A 19,056-nucleotide genomic window follows, 5' to 3' on the forward strand; every position below is an offset into this window, starting at 1 on the left:
CTATCTCTTGCATACAACTCCTTGCCCCTCCATACCACTAGCGCAGCTCAACTCCATACCCTCCATAGATGCTCCGCCATGATCCAACCCGCCAAACCAAGCAACAGCGCAGTCGGCGGCAAACAGGCTTGATGTTTCGAAATCCTTGTCCCCTCCCATTACCGGCAGATTTGCCCGAACATTTACACGACTCATGTAGTCCGGTCTATATGTTTGTCCCAACACACTGCTGGCTTCGTTGCTCAAGGAGAAGAACTTGAATCCAAGGTCGAGGTGAGCGAATGAGCCCCTTCTCGTTATACCTATCAGAATATAAATTAAATGATTAATTTTTTTTGTTAAGTTAAAATTTTAAAATAAGTAATAATTTAATGTGATATGAGAGAGGTTATATACCATAGTTGTGAATCCTAGAATCTTGTTCGGTTATAGGCACAACCTTGGTTGTGATCCTCAAGCGTCCTTCAACTTCAACCATGACACTGTTTGTGTCAGCAAGCCTGATGATGACCACACTTGGAGAGCTTGAGGACTGCCACCTTGCAGCTTCGGATTCCGGGAGGACGATAGGCTCACCATCAAAGGAGAGGGCGAGGCGGTCAACGGAGTCGTCCCATGTGGTGGTTTTCTGTGCACCGGCAAGAAGTTGGTGTTTGCTGAAGAGGATTCCAATTGACTGGACCCAAGTGAAGTCCCTCTTCATGTTCTGGTTTCGCCTGCCGATGAAGTGGGCGTTGATATGGAGGTTGGTGTCGGATACAAGGCAAAAGTTGCGATGTTTCTTGCCATGGAAGTAGAAGGTGATGCCATCGCCGCCTATGAAACGAGGATCTTGGCAAACTGCTCCTGGCCTATCACACCCTGCCATTCAAACATGCAGAAAAACTATAACGATAATGCTATATATAAGAAGAGTACTAGTATCTTCGGATTGAGATCTCTAACAATTTATTGTTAACAATTGTGAAAGGGTGATCATATATATGAGATTTACACATTCGGGTCCGTGGTTAACAATTCAAAATTTATTTAGGCAAGTAGGTTTTAAATGAAAAAGTGCTTTAAGAGACTTACTGCAAAGAGGTTTGCAAGTGACACAATCAACCTCACATCCACCTGGGCATGAGCTGGGACACACTTGCTCCATATCGTAGCACTGAGGGTAATTCTTGTTCTTGCATCTGACAGTCTTTGGAGAGGTAGAAGGAGGTGAGGGAGGAGGAGAGGAAGAAGTAGGTGGTGATGGGGTATGATGTGGTGGAGGAGGAGGAGAGGAATAGGGAGGAGTTGTAGTAGGAGTAGATGGAGATGGAGCTGGAGGGGAAGGAGTAGATGGTGGTGGTGGAGATGGCGAAGATGGGGGGCGTAATGCTAGGAGGTGTTGGAGAAGGTGAAGATGGAGTTGGAGGATTTGGAGTGGAGGGAGGTGGAGTGGAAGTAGTTGGAGTAGGAGGTGTTGGTGAAGGTGGTGATGGTGACAATGGTGGGGGAGTCGACGAGGGTGGAGTTGAAGTACTTGGAGGTGTTGGAGTTGAAGCAGGCGATGGAAGGGGTGGAGAAGAATATATTAGAGGTGGTGGGGGTGGAGTTTTGGGCGATTTTGGTGTTTTAGGCGTTTCAAGAGTTTCAGGCGTTTTATGCGTTTTTGGTGTTTTGGGTGTTTGAGGTGTTTTTGGCGATTTTGGTGTTTTAGGCGTTTTTGGTGTTTGAGGAGTTTCTGGTGTTTCGGGCGCGCGATTTTGGTGTTTCAGGCGTTTTGGGTGTTTCTGGACTTTCTGGTGTTTTTGGTGTTTCAGATGTTTTAGGCGTTTTAGGTGTTTCGGATGCTAAAGAAACTATTGGGGGACCTGCCTCAGCTATTGCCATTAGCATGAGGAGAAGAATTGGTAGAAGAAAACTTTTCACGGATTGATCCATGGAAGCTGAAGTTTGAGCAAGCCCTATAATTATTTGGTTAATTTTTATCCTCGAGTGGCTTGCTATGAGTGAGTTTGTAATTGCCAATGCACCCCCTTTTATAGAGTTTCAAGCAGTACCGAATCTACGAAATTCCCATGTGCCTATTATTTCGGATCATAAATTCATTAAGCCATCTTCCACATGGTTTCTTCACAAGTCAAACCAATTGAGTTTTCTTGCCTTGTATTATTTATTCTTTCATTTCACTTTTGCTATTGTGTTGCTTTTCATATGAAATTGGCATCACTTACATTTCAAGGAAAAGTCTCGCTACCGAGTAATATTATTCTTCACACTTATTTATCACATCCATTTCACACATGCAACATATTTTAAGTAGTTTTTTATATCAGCCACTTAAAAAAAAAAAAAAAACAGTTAAAACACGTCACATCAACTGGTATAAAATGAGTACGATAAATAATAATACACTTTTCACCCGTATGATATTCTGTTTGCTTAGAGTAACGCTAGACCCGCAACCAATTTACTATTCATTTACAATCTAGCAACACGTGTCAGCAAATTGTAAAAGAGTCGTAGACGTCTAACATTATTCTGTATAATAAATAAGAGTTTCTCGTAGGCAGGAAAAAGTTGCTCCCCCCAACGTGAATGAGACCCAAACACATACTGCCCAAGGGGACAACAGGATTATCTAACACTCAATTGCTTTGAGTTGAAAATAAAAGATAAATTAAACAAAAAGGAGTGAAGTAACAAGAGAAACAGAGTCTAACTTCTGAAATATATTTCCTAGGAGCCCTTTTCTTCTTCCTATGGTCATCTGGGTTCAGTTAACTTGCAATGTACGCCACACTTCAACCTTTACACCTTGATGGGTGTGAGGAGAAGTAAACATGTATGGGTATGCGTATGCGTATGTGCTATTCACTCATCATGTAATCTAATAAATTATTTTGCAGGACAAGAGAGCATGTCATTTGTAAGGCGTATACAAAGGGTGGGGGGGTCGGGGGGGCGTTGGGAGTGAAATCACCAATCATTTATCTTAAAAGTTGAAGCTGATAAGAAAATGTGAACTTAATCATTTAAATTGATATTCTAACATACTTAACAAGTGAAATATTTAACCGATGGAATCAGAATTCAAATTCATGACCTAGACTACCTGATGCATGTAGTGGTTTTTTTTAACTTGGACCATAAGGATCAATATCACACTCTTTAATTGAATTGTTAGGGTTTTGCTGTTGAAGTTGAGATTTTGTGGGGGTGGTTGGTGGAGTTCTTTAAGTTGATAAAGATTTCCCCATTTCAATGTTTATCATGTTTCTAGATGATTCATTATTTTATATTTCAATGAATATATAATATGTTGAACATTGAAGTAGTAAAGTACTCTTAAAAATGTAGAAGTCTATGTAAAATATAAAATAAGGGAGAATAACGAAAGCAAAGAGAACAAAAATGAGACATGAAATTTGGGGTGATTCAGCCTTAGAGTCTTATGTCCATCACTGGAAAAGGCTCTTTAGGGTTACTTCTTTATTGTATTGATCAACTGCATAGAACTCTATTACATTGTGTGGTATTTAACTATTTATAGAGAAATTAAGATGTGGTAAACAAGGCAATTTAGACCAAATAAGGTAGGGAATTGATGACAGAAGATGATAATGTACAAAAGTTGCTGAATTTCCTTATAGTTTATGTCTCTCCAGCATTATTGAGACACAAGAAAACCTCTGTATCAGTCTTATTCCAGGCACTCAATGCACACCTCATTGGGCTAACATTGTTCCTGTAACAATTTAACAAATATGCAATGAGTTTACCCCCATAACTGATAAGAAAGCAACTGGTTAAGCATTTTCCATAGGATGGATTACTTTGAATAACACAAAACTTACAAGGAAATTATCATTTGATGAGAACGCATCTTGTGGGTGATCCATCGGAACCAAGCAACCTAAGAGGTAAGCAATGGACAGAATATATTCCTGGCTGGATGTCATCCAGCTTTAGGCCTTCCAGGAGGATGATTTCCTGAATTTTTAAGCATCTTTAGCAACATTACATGAAATTTGTGACCAAGAAATTGATAGATAATCTACATCAGAAATTTCACTAGAAATTAATCTCTGATATAAACCCAAAGTGAGTACCAAACTATAGATATAGTTTGAGAAAAGAATCCCAAATGGAGCTTGGAAAAATTCAACATGGAAGAATCATAAACAGATCAAACAAATACTTTCTTACCCTGCGTTCCAGAAAGGCAAGATGAGATGGTGCTAAATCATCATAGGCAGAAACAGATAAATAATCAATTCCTACATTCAATGACAGAAAATGTCTTAGCTAGTGCAACTACGTACTAGCAAGATTTACGAGAGAAAACATAGAAATGCCACAATATATATACCACAGAAAATGTGTTGGTACAACTAATAGCTAGATCTACGAGAGAAAGCATAGAAATGCCGATTTGAGGAGGCATTTCGAATTTGTGTGTTGGTTTTCGATTGTATTGAGACATGGACATAAAATTATATAAGTCATTTTGAATTCGACACCCAATTTATTGAATTAAATAGATTAAACCCTTCGACTCTAACCCTTAATCCGCTAATTTCGTATTGAGTTTATATTGGGTTCGCGAGTCAAATTAAAAATTGTCAACCCTAATTGTCACGTATCAAGTTTAGGTCATGTCGATGCATGAGTATAAGACTATATAGGTAAACCTTAATCTGATTTATTTAATTAAGAGAAATGCTAGGAGTACCAAATCTTTTACCAAGAGAGCCTACCAAATTGATATGTAACTCATTTATTGGAGAAGAACAAAACAATTAATTAAGAGAAATGTAACGGATACCAATGAATGAGTTATACTTCAATTTGGTAAGGCTCTTTTGATAAAAGATTTGGTACCCCTAGCATTTCTCTTTAATTAAACGAGTAAGACATTTCAACCCTAACCCACTAATTTCGTGTTTGGTTCACATTTTGTATCCAAAATTACTGACCCAAAATTATCGACCCAAATGCCTCTCTCTCTCTCTCTCTCTCTCTCTCTCTATATATATATATATATACCACCAAGTAGGCATGGAGTAAGTTCTCGAATCGTCCCATGTGGCAATGTTGGTTGGCCCATAACCTCCTTACCGTCTATGCCCCCTAAGAACATTGGTTTTCCAATAAACATATGCTATTATAGTCACACCCAGATAGAATTAGGAGGAAATAAATTTTTCATAGAATATCTTTTGCTATATCTTTTTAATTAGCAAGCATCTACTAAGGTAATTCATAGATGAAAAAAAAAAAAAAAAAGAGAGGACATCAACTGTAGGCATCTATAAGTACTGTAGGCATATCTTGATTACCAACAAGTTTGATGTCCGTGTTGTCCACCAACCATTTTGTCCCATCTGTCGTAAATCCCACGTAACTTGTGTCGAATTCCTTTTTAAACATGAGCCGCCTGAAATTATAATACGTTTGTGCTTAACTTATAATGCTTAATGAAAAATTGTTAATGCAAAATAATTTTCAATTCTTTTAGATAAAATCATCAATAGATCGAGTGAAAATTCTATTAAAAAAAAAAAAAAATTGAACTAGATTTACCTGTCAGTATTCAATGTTCTGAAAAGGACACGACGTACTCCTTTAGGAATATTTAAAAACTTCATAACTTCAGCTGTAACGGATAGATTTTATCAGCTCGAGTAATGTTATAAAATCCTCCTCGAGTCCTCTCAAATATAATGTAACTTTTAAAATTATTATTGAATTTAATATGATTTTTATTGAATTTTAATCTATTAATAATTTTAAAAGCCACATTATATTTGGAAGGATTCGACCCAGTATATGCAAAACTTCCAAAAATAGAAGATAAAAAATGTTCCCATCACTAGGAAAATAAAAGTAGATATTGTGAGCTGCCAAAAAACTTTCTGTAGTTCATAAGATTCAAATCCATGCAATTCTCAAGAATTATGGAGGCTTACAATTCTTTAAATTCATAATAAATTACTTAAATTATGTCACGTCATCAATTTAAGTTAAAAAAATTTCCAACAATATTTTTCCACTTACGTCAACTATCCTCGGGGGATGGCTAAACCATCCAAAACGATGAAATAGTTGGACCACTCTAAGGGCCCGTTTGGGAGTGCAATTTCAATAAGTGCGATTAAATTGCGTTTTTAAAAATTGTGTTTTTAAAATCGTTACTTTTTAAAATCACACAGGCGTTTGGTAAAACATACTAAAAATTACTTTTTTTAATCAATTGAGTGTTTGGATAACATTAGTATATAATTGCGGTTTCATGACCAAATTACCAATGAGAATGAACAAGACAGAGAGGATGAAGAAAAAAAAAAAAGAGAAAAGAAGGGTTTTAATATATTTTAAATGGATATTCTTGGTATTTTTTCATTCTCGTTCTAAAAAATATAACTATTGCGCCAAATATCTTTTTAATAGAAATCGTGATTTTGTTTTAAATTCGCACTTTTTCAAATAAGCACCCTCTAATCAGCTTATGAAAATCGCAGATTTTTTTGCGATTTTAAAATTTGCGTTTTTAAAATCGCAATCCTAAACACCCTAAAGTTGAGATTTTGTTTAAAATCGCATATTATTTTTAAAAAAACGCACTCCCAAACGCACCTTAAAATAGTTTAAAAAATAATTTTAGGATAGCTGATCATTTCAATATACACCTTGAAATTAACCAACTATCTCCGAAATAGCCAATGACGAGCTCCGATCGACCAACCCTATGAGTTATTTGGGTGATCCAGTTAAAATTTTTTTGGACTAGAATTAACAACGTGGCATAATTAGACCTAATTTTCCTCGTGCTCCTTATCTAATCATATGAATCATGGACCCAAATTCTCTACAATTCTAGAGACTTGTAGATAAGTTCACTTACCAGTAATGTTCTTCTCCCTTGGAACATCAACTAATAATGCCGGACCTATTGAAAATAAAGAATAAAAAAAATAAAATCATACCAATATCTCATTGACATGCAAGATATGAAGAGCTAGCTAGCAAACTATATCAAACAACAAAAGAAAGCATTACAGGCCCAGAAAAAGAAAAAGAAAAAGAAAGAAAGCATGACAGAAACTAAGACGTGCATATATAATATTTTCCAGAGAACCAAACAGAACATTTCTCAACAAAGACACTGAATATTCAAAATTGTTGCAGACAAGCCACATGACTAAGAGGGAAGAGGGAAACAAAACAAGCCTGAGTACAAAATATACAAGATTACCATTGAGTACTTCCAAGTCAAGCGTATCGACATCGAAGCCGGCGTCGTAGTAGTGATCAAAGACATGGCCGGGCGCGTCAACGTGCGTACCGGTGTGAACGATCAGCTTCATTTCTGATGCGTTGGCGAGCGAGCCATTTTTCATGCTAAGCGGGAGCGAGAGGAACTGGCCCAGCCCCTCCGTTGACTCCCACGACGGCATGTCCGAGGTGTACCTATGGCTTATATCGATGATTCGGCCACCATCATAGACTTCTCGGCGAACCGGGATGAGGTCGTCTTTGTTGTTGGTGTTGATGTTGATATTGGAGAGTGAGCAGTCGGCGGTTTCGGTGGCGCCAAGGTTAGAGGGGTAGGCGGTGGTGGTGGCCGAGAGGGTTGGGATGGTGTTGGAGGCGGCGCAGAGTAGGAGGAGGAGCTGCAAAGTCATGCTTGTTTGTTTGCTGAAGCACTTGAGACGAAGCCCGAAGGTGGAGTAGTTTGGTGGGGTTTTCAAACTGGACTGTGAGGAATAATATGACAATATCACAATCTAATTGAATTGTTTAAGGTTTTGCTGTTGAAGATGAGTGGCTGCCTGGTGGGGTGGTTTGGTGGGGTTCTTTTAAGTTGACTAAGAGGATCAAAATTATTCATGTTTCCAGATGATTCATCATAATATTATATTTCGATCAACGTTGAACGTTGTAGCTAGTAATCAATTAGAAAGAAAAAAATAAAAAATAAAAAATATCAAATAATTGTTTCACAATGTTGAATTAACTGCCGTTCTATTTTTTTTTTTTTTTTTTTCAGAAGAGATGATGAAGAAGAAATTTGTAGGCCCAACTCATAAAATTGATTTAATAAGAGAGAGTTGTTCATTCCTTATAAATATGTCCAAAATCTAGTCCACAAATAATGTGAGATTATTCATCAACACTTTCCCTTAAGTGCAAGCCAATATTTTGTCATTGGATAAGTAGTGTAGGTCCCATTCGTCCTCTTGTAGGCTCTGATACCATGAAGAAATTCGTGACCCTAACACATCTCATTAAACCGGTTCTATAAGAGAGGATTGTTCATTCTTTATAAACATGTTCAAAATCTTATCCACAAACAATATGGGATTATTCCTCGATAGATGAAACAAGATCAGGCCACGACAAATATATTCATCATTTTCGTGAAATTCTAGTCCCTGCCTCCTCACTTTTCTTTTCTCTCTGGTTCTCTGCCCTGCAATCTCAGTCTCTTGAATTTCTTCTTCATTCACAGCTGAAGAAACAAACAAATATATTCTCTATTCGATCTTCGTCAAAGACAAAGATCTTATAGACGTGTTATGTGTTCTACATTTATCTTCGGCCGAAGACGAAGAACAGATCTTTGTCTTTGATCGAAAACGAAAATAGACGTCTTTAGCTGACAACGAAGAAAAGTCGTTCGATGACGAAGAAACTAAAACATATAAGAAAGTAGATTTCTCATCAAACGTGGAAAAATCCTCCATAGGGTAGATCACTGTCAATAACATAAAACTTACAACAAAATTATTATTTGATGAGAATGCATCTTATTGGTGATCCCCCGGCACCAAGCAACCTAAGAGGTAAGCAATGGACAGAGTATATTCCTGTTGGGACGTCATCGAGCTTTAGGGCCTCCACAAGAATGATTTCCTGAATATTTAAGAAGTGTTAGCATTGCTTGCAGACCTTACTAGTTACTAGTTCTATGTGAATCCAAACACAACAAAACTCTGTTTTCTTACATTTTATTGCAAGTCATAGACATAAATCCCAATATGGATCACCTATAGATGAGTGAATGATGTTTTTCCATATTGGATGTTGCACTCCTTAATGTAAACGTGGGTAAACAAAGATGCATTGAGTTAACCTAGAACAAGCTGCTCCAATCTAGAACATCACCCTTCCGCTAGACGCTTATTAGCCAATCCCAATAAGCAGGAAGAAGACATTGATCAAGAGCATTGCCCATAGGTCTATTTTCCTTTACCATGTCAAATAGAAAGGCAATGACGGAAAGATAATGGCAGTTTGTTATTGTTAATACCACCACAATGGCCACTACCGCCTGTGCTCACATTGAATCCGGCTAATTGGTTTTTAATATGGTTGTACAAAGTTAACAACATAAAAGGTTTTGATTATATGTGAACCTGTTTTTCCTGTTATCTGAACTAGTATCCTGTAAAACAGCACAGCTTGTCACAGCTTTGACTGGAAACCTAGTCCAAGACCAATTACTACAGATTTCATTTTCAATGAGATCTCATCTGATATGGCTCCAACTGCACGGATAACATTTGCTAGGATGATAACATTACATGAGATTCGTACTCAGAGAATTGACAGATAATCAACATCAGAAATCTTACTAGAAGTCCCTGGTATCAGCCCAAAAATTAAAATAAATAAATAAAAAAGAAATAGCAACCTATAGGCTATAACTACAGTTTGAGAAAAGTACCCCAATTTTTTGGGCTGAAAAAAAATGAAATCTCAACCGATAGATACGTTATGCTCAACTAAAATACTAGATAAAGCAAGAAAAATACTTGGTAAAAGTTAAAACATGGAAGAATCACTATTTTGTCAGACAAAGAATTTCTTACCCTGCCTTCCAAAAGGACAAGATGAGAGGGGATCAAATCATCAAAGGCAGCAACAGATAAATAATCAATTCCTGCATTCCATAACAGGAAATGTGTCAAAGTGCGAATATCAGAAACAGGAAGGAAATTCACTAATGTACTCTCAGTGTACAATAACCAAACACAAGACGAGATTCTGCTAATAAATATATACGCCACTGAGTGAAAAAGTTTTGGCTTTCAATGAAATTTTAACGGGTTAGAATATTGCAAAAAAAAAAAGAAAAAAAAAATTGCAGAAAGCATTTTGCATTATCTATTGAATTAGCAGGCATCTCTTCAAGGTAAGTCGTAAATGGAAGACCAAACAAAAACAGGATACTGATTGGCATATCTTACCAACAAGTTTGATGTCAGTGTTCTCCACCAACCATTTTGCCCCATCCTTCATAAATCCAACATAACTTGTGTCGTACTCCTTTTTAAACATAAGCTGCCTGAAATTACAGTAAGTTTTAGCTCAACTTAAAATGCATAATTTTTTGCCTTCTAAGTTCAAATTTGTTTTTGATTAATAAAAATGACTTTTAAAAACTTCTAATTTAAATGTGTCAAATGCAATAGTTTCAAGCAAACCAGTATCACCAATAACAACTAGTTAATGCAAAATATCTTTTTTAGATGAGTTCTATCAATTGAAAATAACTACCATGGTGGAAATTCTACAAAATATGATTCATCTAATCTTACCTGTCAGTATTTAAAGTTCTGAAAAGGACACGGCGTACTCCCCTGGGAATATTTAGAGACTTCATAACTTCAGCTGTAAGGAATGACTGTATCATAGTCTAATACATGCAAAACTTAGAAAATAGAACACATCAAGAATGTTCTCATCACTTGGAAATTATAAGTAAATTTTCATTTAGCTGCCAAAACACTTGCGTGTAGTAGGGCCTGAGAAGCAGCTGCCTTACATCTTAGGTCTTATATAAGTATTTATGGATGACCATACACATAGACAAGGTCATACCAACTGATACAGCACCATATTTCATCAGAGACATAACATATGAAGAAGCTGACAGAAGAAAATTGAATAGCATGTACTGAAATTTTGAAACAGCGTCCTCCCTCCCCCACCCCCCCCAAAAAAAGTTTTCATTTACATGGAGAGAAGGTATCACCAAAAATAAAAAGGTCACAAAGAGAGAAGTCCATTTACCAGTTATGTTCTTGTCCCTTGGAACATCAACTAACAATGCAGGACCTGTTGAAAGAAACAAATATAATCATCACCAATATCTCATCAAGACAAGATGAGAGAATATTTACAAATGATCACATTTTGTCACAGAGAAAGATGAGAGAAAATTACGAAGAGAAAAACATATCAAACAACAAAAGAAAGCATGACAGATAGTAAGATAAGGATTCCGGGGAAACAAAAAAAAAAAAAAAAAGACGCTTGCCAAAGAAAAAATCTAAAACCTACTCTGTAACTTTCCCTATAATGTTTTTTTAGTACTAAGCATTGTAACAAAGATTACGATTAGGAAATGCTGTGAGAAGGAAGGATCAAGGATGACTAGGAATCTGTAGAGTAGAATTTCACATATAAGTTACACCTCTTCTCTGAATTTTTTTTTTTTTTTTTTTTTAAATGGCTTTTCCTTTGCCTTTTCAGTAATTAGTTGAAAGTGTTTTGAGTTGGGTCTACCTCAAACATATGGTGATTGAAAGTTAATTCTCAAAAAAAAAATTTACAGGAAATAATTAGAGAAGAACAAGACAAAATCATGGCAATATAAACTGAAAAATTCCTATGCAACCAAAAGCTTCCAAGTTCAAAATTTGCAAATGATCATTTAATTTCTAGCTTCATAACAAAGCGTAACAATAAATTCTGACTGCCAAAATACACACACGAAAGAAAAAAAAGAACATAAAAGCAATGAAATGAAGCCCCTGATTAAATATCAATGACCCAAAAGAAAAAACAGAATAAAAAGAAACCCTTTTCGAAATAAGCACTGAGGCAATCTTCCGCTACCTTTTCCACCACAAATCCATACTTAATCAAAACTGCGATATAACAAAACCTCCAGCAATATGGTTGACCACTATACTTAAAAAAATCACCTTTAGAACTTCAAGCTCCAAAACCCCATTATGATTCACATAATAGTAACCAAAAAAATCTTGTTGAGCCTGACATACATGGTGGTGAACCAAAATATCATTGACTTCATCGAACAAACAGCACCCAAACAACCACAAAACAATGAGTTGCTGATAATTACCATTGAGGACCTCCAAGTCAAGCGTGTCGACATCGAAGCCGGCGTCAAAGTAGTGATCGAAAACGTGGCCGGGCGCGTCTACATGCGTACCGGTGTGAGTGGGCAGCTTCATCTCAGAGTTGTTGGCGAGCGAGCCGTTCTTAATGCTCTTCGGGAGCCACAGGAACTGGCCGAGCCCGTCTGAGCCGGTTCCTAATGACTCCCACACTGGCATGTCAGGGACGTACCTGTGGCTGATATCGAAGATTCGGCCTCCACCGTAGACTTCTCGGCGAACCGGTCTGAGCTCGTCTTTACCGGAGAGCGAGCAGTCGGTGGTTACGGTGCCCGGTACGGATGGGTATGCCGGGGTGGTGGAGAGGGCGGGGATCGTATGCGACGTAGCCCAGAGTAGGAGGATGAGGACGAGCAGGGAAGTAGTAGTCATGGTGGATGGTTTGTTGAAGATGGAGGTGGGAGACGTCTGGAAGAGTTAGACTGAGCCGGAGCGGGTGGTCAGTGTGTGTGAGTAAAGGATGAGCTGATAAAAATCCAAACGTTCCGGCGTATAAATAGATGCCGACTCTTTTGGAGCATGGTACGAGGTAAAAGTCGTAGACACTCTAAAGTTGAGATCGCTTTTAAAATTTCATTCATCCAAAATTTATTGATAATTTTAAAGTCATATCAATATTAAGAGGATAAAAAAATAAAAAATGGTCTCTAACATTATTCCATACGGTATATTTAGCTTTCAAGTTGAAAACAAAAAAGAAGAGAATTGGACGAAAGTGGAAAATGTATTTATTTAGCGGAAAACATGAATGCAAGTCTCCATTTATTACAACTAGGAAAAAAAAATTTGAGAAAAAATCAATCTGATCTCATTAATAGAAAAGTTAAGAGCACAAAAACTCTTACAATGAAGATCTTAGCCGAAGCTGAACTAAATGATTACACATCATAGAGAACAATAACAAACTGATCTTATATTGAAATCCAAACTATGATGCCAAACATTCGTTAACCCAAGACTAATCTTCAGTTGTAACTGCAGATTTACTACAAGCAGACACAATCCAATACATAGATAACTCTAAAAAATAAATAAATAAATAATGAGTTAAGTGATTTGAGGTTTTGAAAAATAGCTTGTTTAGATTAAAAAAAAAAAAAAGAGTGACCTACTACTCTATGAGGTGAGAAAAAATAAAGTGTTTTGGTCATTATAAAAGTTAATAGAATATGTTAATGTGTCATATCAACACTAATCATCTTGTGACACATATCTCTTACAAAGTTATAATGTCAAAAAGGGCGAAAGCATATGGCTTGTTTGGCAACAGTTTTTTGTGCAATTTTTAATTCTCAATTTGACTTTAGTTTTGGGTTAAATATCTTTTTGTCCCCTCTAGTTTAACGATTTTTTTTTTTTTTTTTCTAACATAAGTTACAATTAGTATCATAGATGATGCCTCACTTATAGGTAAAAACAAAGATAGTACCTCCGTCTAACTTCAATCCATAAAATTAGCTCATATCCACATTAATGCCCTTCAAAAACTCACTCGTGTCCTTATGCTTCATTAAAAATTAAAAAACTAAAATTATTAAAAATATTAAAAAAGGGGGGTGGCCGCCACCCCATTTGTGTTAGCTAGTGCAACTACAAGCTAGATTTACGAGAAAAAGCATAGAAATGCCAATATATATATATATATATATATGTGTGTGTGTGTGTGTGTGTGTGATCCCGTGGCAAGGGGTAGGTGTGGAGTAGGTCCTGGGATGCCCCATGAGGGCAACATTGGCCGGCCTGTAAGCCTTCTTAAAGCTTTCACATTTGGTCACCAAATGTTTTGCAAATATTTAGCTAAAAACACCTTTTTCTTTTTTTTCTTTTTCTACCTTTTATAAAACATATTCTACTTATAATTTAGCCATTCACTTTTACTATTTCATTTTGAATATTATTTATTTATCTATTTTTACTATTTCCAAAAAAGAGATGGAATCATATCATTTTTTTATTAGTTTTTTAATGCATTGTTTAGTAGCTAGTCAATTCCTTAGCTCAGGGTTAAACCCCGGCCCATTTCTGACTATCACGCTTGAGTCGGACTACAACATTTCAAAGGTCCAACTCAAAGGTGGAGTTGGACCGAAATCGCCTCCACAAGGGTGGAGTTGGGAGTTTTCCGACTCTTCTGACTCCGACAGAGGCGAAAGGTAGAAGAGCCGTTACCGGCACCCAACAGACTCAGTGCACAGCCCTGTTGCATGTCGTAAAATCTAGCTACAACATTTAAAGGCAAATCTTTATTTTGTTGCTCATAGTAATAACCTATACATGCAAGTATTGGGAAACTATATCAATACATGGTTGCTGAATTTCTTTCGTGCGCATCTGTCCTGCTCTACTGAGGCACAGAAAGTGTCCCTTGAAACAATTTAACCAATATGAATGTGTACCATTAAAACTTATAAGAAAGTAGATTTCTAATTAAACATGGAAAAATCTTCCATAGGGTAGATCACTGTCAATAACGTAAAACTTACAACAAAATTATTATTTGATGAGAATGCATCTTATTGGCGATCCCTCGGCACCAAGCAGCCTAAGAGGTAAGCAATGGACAGAGTATATTCCTGCAGGGATGTCGTCGAGCTTTAGGGCCTCCACAAGGATGATTTCCTGAATATTTAAGCGGTGTTAGCATTGCCTGCAGACCTTACTCGTTCTATATGAATCCAAACGCAACAAAACTCTGCTTTCTTACATTATATAGTAAGCCTAGACATAAATCCCAATATGGATCACCTATAGACGAGTGAATGATGTTTTTCCAAATTGGATGTTGCACTCCTCAATGTAAAAAGAAGATAGACGTGGGAAAACAGAGATGTATGAGTTAACCTAGAACCAGCTGCTCCAATCCAGAACATCAACCTTCAGCTAGACGCTTATTAGCCAATCCCAATAAGCAGGAAGAAGGCATCAAGAGCATTCCTAAAATAACATACATACAATGGCATTGGCCAACAGGTCTATTTTCCTAGACCATGTAATATAGAAGGCAATAACGGAAAGATAATGGCATTTTGTTATTGTAGATGCCATCACAATGGCCACTACCGCCTATGCTCGTTCACATTGAATCCAGCGAATTAGTTTTTCTATATGGTTGTACAAAGTTAACAACATAAAAGGCCAAGACCAATTACTACAGATTTGAATTTCAATGAGATCTCATCTGATATGGCTCCAAGCCTCCAACTGTCCAGATAGCATTCGCTAGGATGATAACATTACGTGAGATTCATACTCAGAGAATTGACATAAAATCAACATCAGAAATCTTACTAGAAGCCCCTGATATAAACCCAAAAATAAAAAAAAAATAAAAAAGAAATAGCAACCTATAGGGACATAACTACAGTTTGAGAAAAGTACCCCAATTTTTGGCGCCCAAAAAAATGAAATCTCAACCGATAGATACGTTATGCTCAACTAAAATACTAGGTAAAGAAAGAAAAATACATGATAAAAGTTAAAACATGGAAGAATCACTATTTTGTCAGACAAAGAATTTCTTACCCTGCCTTCCAAAAAGACAAGATGAGCGGGGAGCAAATCATCAAAGGCAGCAACAGATAAATAATCAATTCCTGCATTCCATAACAGGAAATGTGTAAAAGTGCGAATATCAGAAACAGGAAGGAAATTCACTAATGTACTCTCAGTGTATAATAACCAAACACAAGACAAGATTCTACTAATAAATATATATACGCCACTGAGTGAAAAAGTTTGGTTTTCAATGAAATTTTAACGGGTTAGAATATTGCAAAAAAAAAAAAAAAAAATTGCAGAAAGCATTTTGCATTATCTGTTGAATTAGCAGGCATCTCTTAAGGTAATTCATAAATGGAAGACCAAACAAAAATAGGATACTGTGTGTTAACATTTCTTACCAACAAGTTTGATGTCAGTGTTCTCCACCAACCATTTTGCCCCATCCTTCATAAATCCAACATAACTTGTATCGAACTCCTTTTTAAACATAAGCTGCCTGAAATTGCAGTAAGTTTTAGCTCAACTTAAAATGCATAATTTTTTGCCTTCTAAGTTAAAATTTGTTTTTGATTAATAAAAATGACTTTTAAAAACTCCTAATTTAAATGTGTCAAATGCAATAGTTTCAAGCAAACCAGAATCACCAATAACAACTAGTTAATGCAAAATATCTTTTTTAGATGAGTTCTATCAATTGAAAATAACTACCATGGTGGAAATTCTACAAAATATGATTCATCTAGTCTTACCTGTTAGTATTTAAAGTTCTGAAAAGGACACGGCGTACTCCCCGGGGAATATTTAGAGACTTCATAACTTCAGCTGTAAGGAATGACTTTATCATATATAGTCTAATACATGCAAAACTTAGAAAATAGAAGACATAATGTTCTCATCACTTGGAAATTATAAGTTGATTTTCATTTAGCTGCCAAAACACTTGCTTGTAGTAGGGCCTGAGAAGCGCCTGCCTAACATCTTATGGTTTATATAAGTATTTATGGATGACCATACACAGACTAGGTCATACCAACTGATACAGCACCTTATTTCATCAGAGACTTAACATATGAAGAAGCTGCCAGAAGAAAATTGAATAGCATGTACTGAAATTTTGAAACAGCATCGTCTCTCCCCCACACCCTCAAAAAAAGAAAGTTTTCATTTACATGGAGAGAAGCTATCACCAAAAATAAAAAGGTCACAAAGAGAGAAGTCCATTTACCAGTTATGTTCTTGTCCCTTGGAACATCAACTAACAATGCAGGACCTGTTGAAAGAAACAAATATAATCATCACCAATATCTCATCAAGACAAGATGAGAGAATATTTACAAATGATCACATTTTGTCACAGAGAAAGATGAGAGAAATTCCCATTTACATGCAAATTAGTGAAATTACGAAGAGAAAAACATATCAAACAACAAAAGAAAGCATGACAGATTGTAAGATAAGGATTCCGGGGAAACAAAAGGAAAAAAAAAAAAAAGATGCATGCCAAAGAAAAAAATCTAAAACCTACTCTGTAACTTTCCCGATAATGTTTTTCTAGTACTAAGCATTATAACAGAGATTACGATTAGGAAATGCTGTGAGAAGGATCAAGGATGACTAGGAATCTGTAGTGTAGAATTTCACAGATAAGTTACACCTCTTCTCTGAATTTTTTTTATTTTTTAAATGGCTTTTCCTTTGCCTTTTTAGTAATTAGTTAAAAGTGTTTTGAGTTGGGTCTACCTCAAACATATGGTGATTGAAAGTTAATTCTCAAAAAAATTTACAGGAAATAATTAGAGAAGAATAAGACAAAATCATGGCAATATAAACTGAAAAATTCCTATGCAACCAAAAGCTTCCAAGTTCAAAATTTACAAATGATCATTTAATTTCTAGCTTCATAACAAAGAATAACAATAAATTCTGTCTGCCAAATACACACGAAAAAAAAAACATAAAAGCAATGAAATCAGGCCCTTGATTAAATATCAATGACCCAAAAGAAAAAACAGAATAAAATGAAACCCTTTTCGAAATAAGCACCGAGGCAATCTTCCACTACCTTTTCCACCACAAATCCATACTTAATCAAAACTGTGATATAATAAAACCTCTCGCAATATGATTGACCACTATACTTAAAAAAATCACCTTTAGAACTTCAAGCTCCAAAACCCCATTATGATTCACATAATAATAACCAAAAAAATCTTGTTGAGCCTGACATACATGGTGGTGAACCAAAATATCATTGACTTCATCGAACAAACAGTACCCAAACAACCACAAAACAATGGGTTGCTGACAATTACCATTGAGGACCTCCAAGTCAAGCGTGTCGACATCGAAGCCGGCGTCAAAGTAGTGATCGAAAACGTGGCCGGGTGCGTCGACATGCGTACCGGTGTGAGCGGGCAGCTTCATGTCGGAGTTGTTGGCGAGCGAGCCGTTCTTAATGCTCTTCGGGAGCCAAAGGAACTGGCCGAGTCCCTCGCTCGACTCCCACACCGGCATGTCAGGGGCGTACCTGTGGCTGATATCGAAGATTCGGCCTCCACCGTAGACTTCTCGGCGAACCGGTCTGAGCTCGTCTGTACCGGAGAGCGAGCAGTCGGTGGTTTCGGTTCCCGGCACGGATGGGTAGGCCGTGGTGGTGGAGAGGGCGGGGATCGTGTGCGATATAGCGCAGAGTAGGAGGATGAGGACGAGCAGGGAAGCGGTTGTCATGGTGGATGGTTTGTTGAAAAGATGGAGGTGGGAGACGTCTGGGAGAGTGGGACTGAGCGGGGCAGTATGCGTGCGTAAAGAATGAGCCGATAAATATTCCGGCGAATAAATAGATGCCGAGTAGAGTCAACCAATCACGAGCTTAATATATTGGAGGGTATTTTTGTTTCGTAAAAAACTAAAATACCCATAAAATAAAATAGAAAGAATTCTATTCCGGATAAGATCCTCTGAAATAGATAATATCCCGTTAGTATTTTTCTTATCCTCTAAAATAGATAATATATTTTAGATTAATAAAATTATCATTTTAATTTTTTAAACAATTTTATTTTCTAAAATACACCGTCAAAAAGTAAAAAGATAAAAATACCCATTAAAATTTTATTCCAAATAAAATCATTTCCATTTTAAATGAAATAAATAATATTCGGTTAGTATTTTTTAAATGAGTAAAATTATCATTTTAAGTTTTTAGACAATTTTACCCTCTAAAACACTAAATAAATACTCCAAGGAGATGATAATAAGTACAATGAAGTTTGAAGTCAAATATAATAGATATTTGAACCCACAAGAATCTTTAGAATTTTTAAGAATTTCATGAATTTTTTTTTTTTAAAAAAAAATAGTGTTG

At 36.4% G+C, this 19,056-nt stretch overlaps 4 protein-coding genes across 4 annotated transcripts; all 4 read right to left on the reverse strand.

The window, feature by feature from the left end:
* On the reverse strand, positions 1–1,866 carry LOC132177244 (uncharacterized). The gene is made up of 5 exons (XM_059589492.1): positions 1,852–1,866; positions 1,373–1,775; positions 1,075–1,314; positions 397–861; positions 1–302 (listed from the first exon to the last, which is right to left on the reverse strand). Exons 1-5 carry the CDS (start codon positions 1,864–1,866, stop codon positions 1–3), a joined length of 1,425 nt encoding a protein of 474 aa, XP_059445475.1.
* Positions 1,867–3,634: 1,768 nt separating this feature from the next.
* Positions 3,635–7,664, reverse strand: LOC132177245 (cyclase-like protein 2). Its single transcript, XM_059589494.1, has 7 exons — positions 7,235–7,664; positions 6,884–6,928; positions 5,563–5,635; positions 5,319–5,416; positions 4,186–4,256; positions 3,834–3,969; positions 3,635–3,724 (listed from the first exon to the last, which is right to left on the reverse strand). Exons 1-6 carry the CDS (start codon positions 7,662–7,664, stop codon positions 3,844–3,846), a joined length of 843 nt encoding a protein of 280 aa, XP_059445477.1. The 3' UTR covers positions 3,635–3,724; positions 3,834–3,843.
* Positions 7,665–8,733: 1,069 nt separating this feature from the next.
* Positions 8,734–12,596, reverse strand: LOC132179649 (cyclase-like protein 2). Its single transcript, XM_059592406.1, has 6 exons — positions 12,137–12,596; positions 11,059–11,103; positions 10,584–10,656; positions 10,233–10,330; positions 9,855–9,925; positions 8,734–8,895 (listed from the first exon to the last, which is right to left on the reverse strand). The coding sequence occupies exons 1-6, from the start codon at positions 12,561–12,563 to the stop codon at positions 8,770–8,772; spliced, it is 840 nt and encodes a 279-aa protein (XP_059448389.1). The 5' UTR covers positions 12,564–12,596; the 3' UTR covers positions 8,734–8,769.
* A 1,878-nt stretch (positions 12,597–14,474) lies between these two features.
* On the reverse strand, positions 14,475–18,541 carry LOC132179958 (cyclase-like protein 2). The gene is made up of 6 exons (XM_059592781.1): positions 18,005–18,541; positions 16,918–16,962; positions 16,442–16,514; positions 16,091–16,188; positions 15,714–15,784; positions 14,475–14,810 (listed from the first exon to the last, which is right to left on the reverse strand). The coding sequence occupies exons 1-6, from the start codon at positions 18,417–18,419 to the stop codon at positions 14,685–14,687; spliced, it is 828 nt and encodes a 275-aa protein (XP_059448764.1). The 5' UTR covers positions 18,420–18,541; the 3' UTR covers positions 14,475–14,684.
* Between the last annotated feature and the right edge of the window lie 515 nt (positions 18,542–19,056).

This window comes from Corylus avellana, chromosome ca4 (assembly GCF_901000735.1).
Source record: "Corylus avellana chromosome ca4, CavTom2PMs-1.0".
Classification (NCBI taxonomy): domain Eukaryota; kingdom Viridiplantae; phylum Streptophyta; class Magnoliopsida; order Fagales; family Betulaceae; genus Corylus; species Corylus avellana.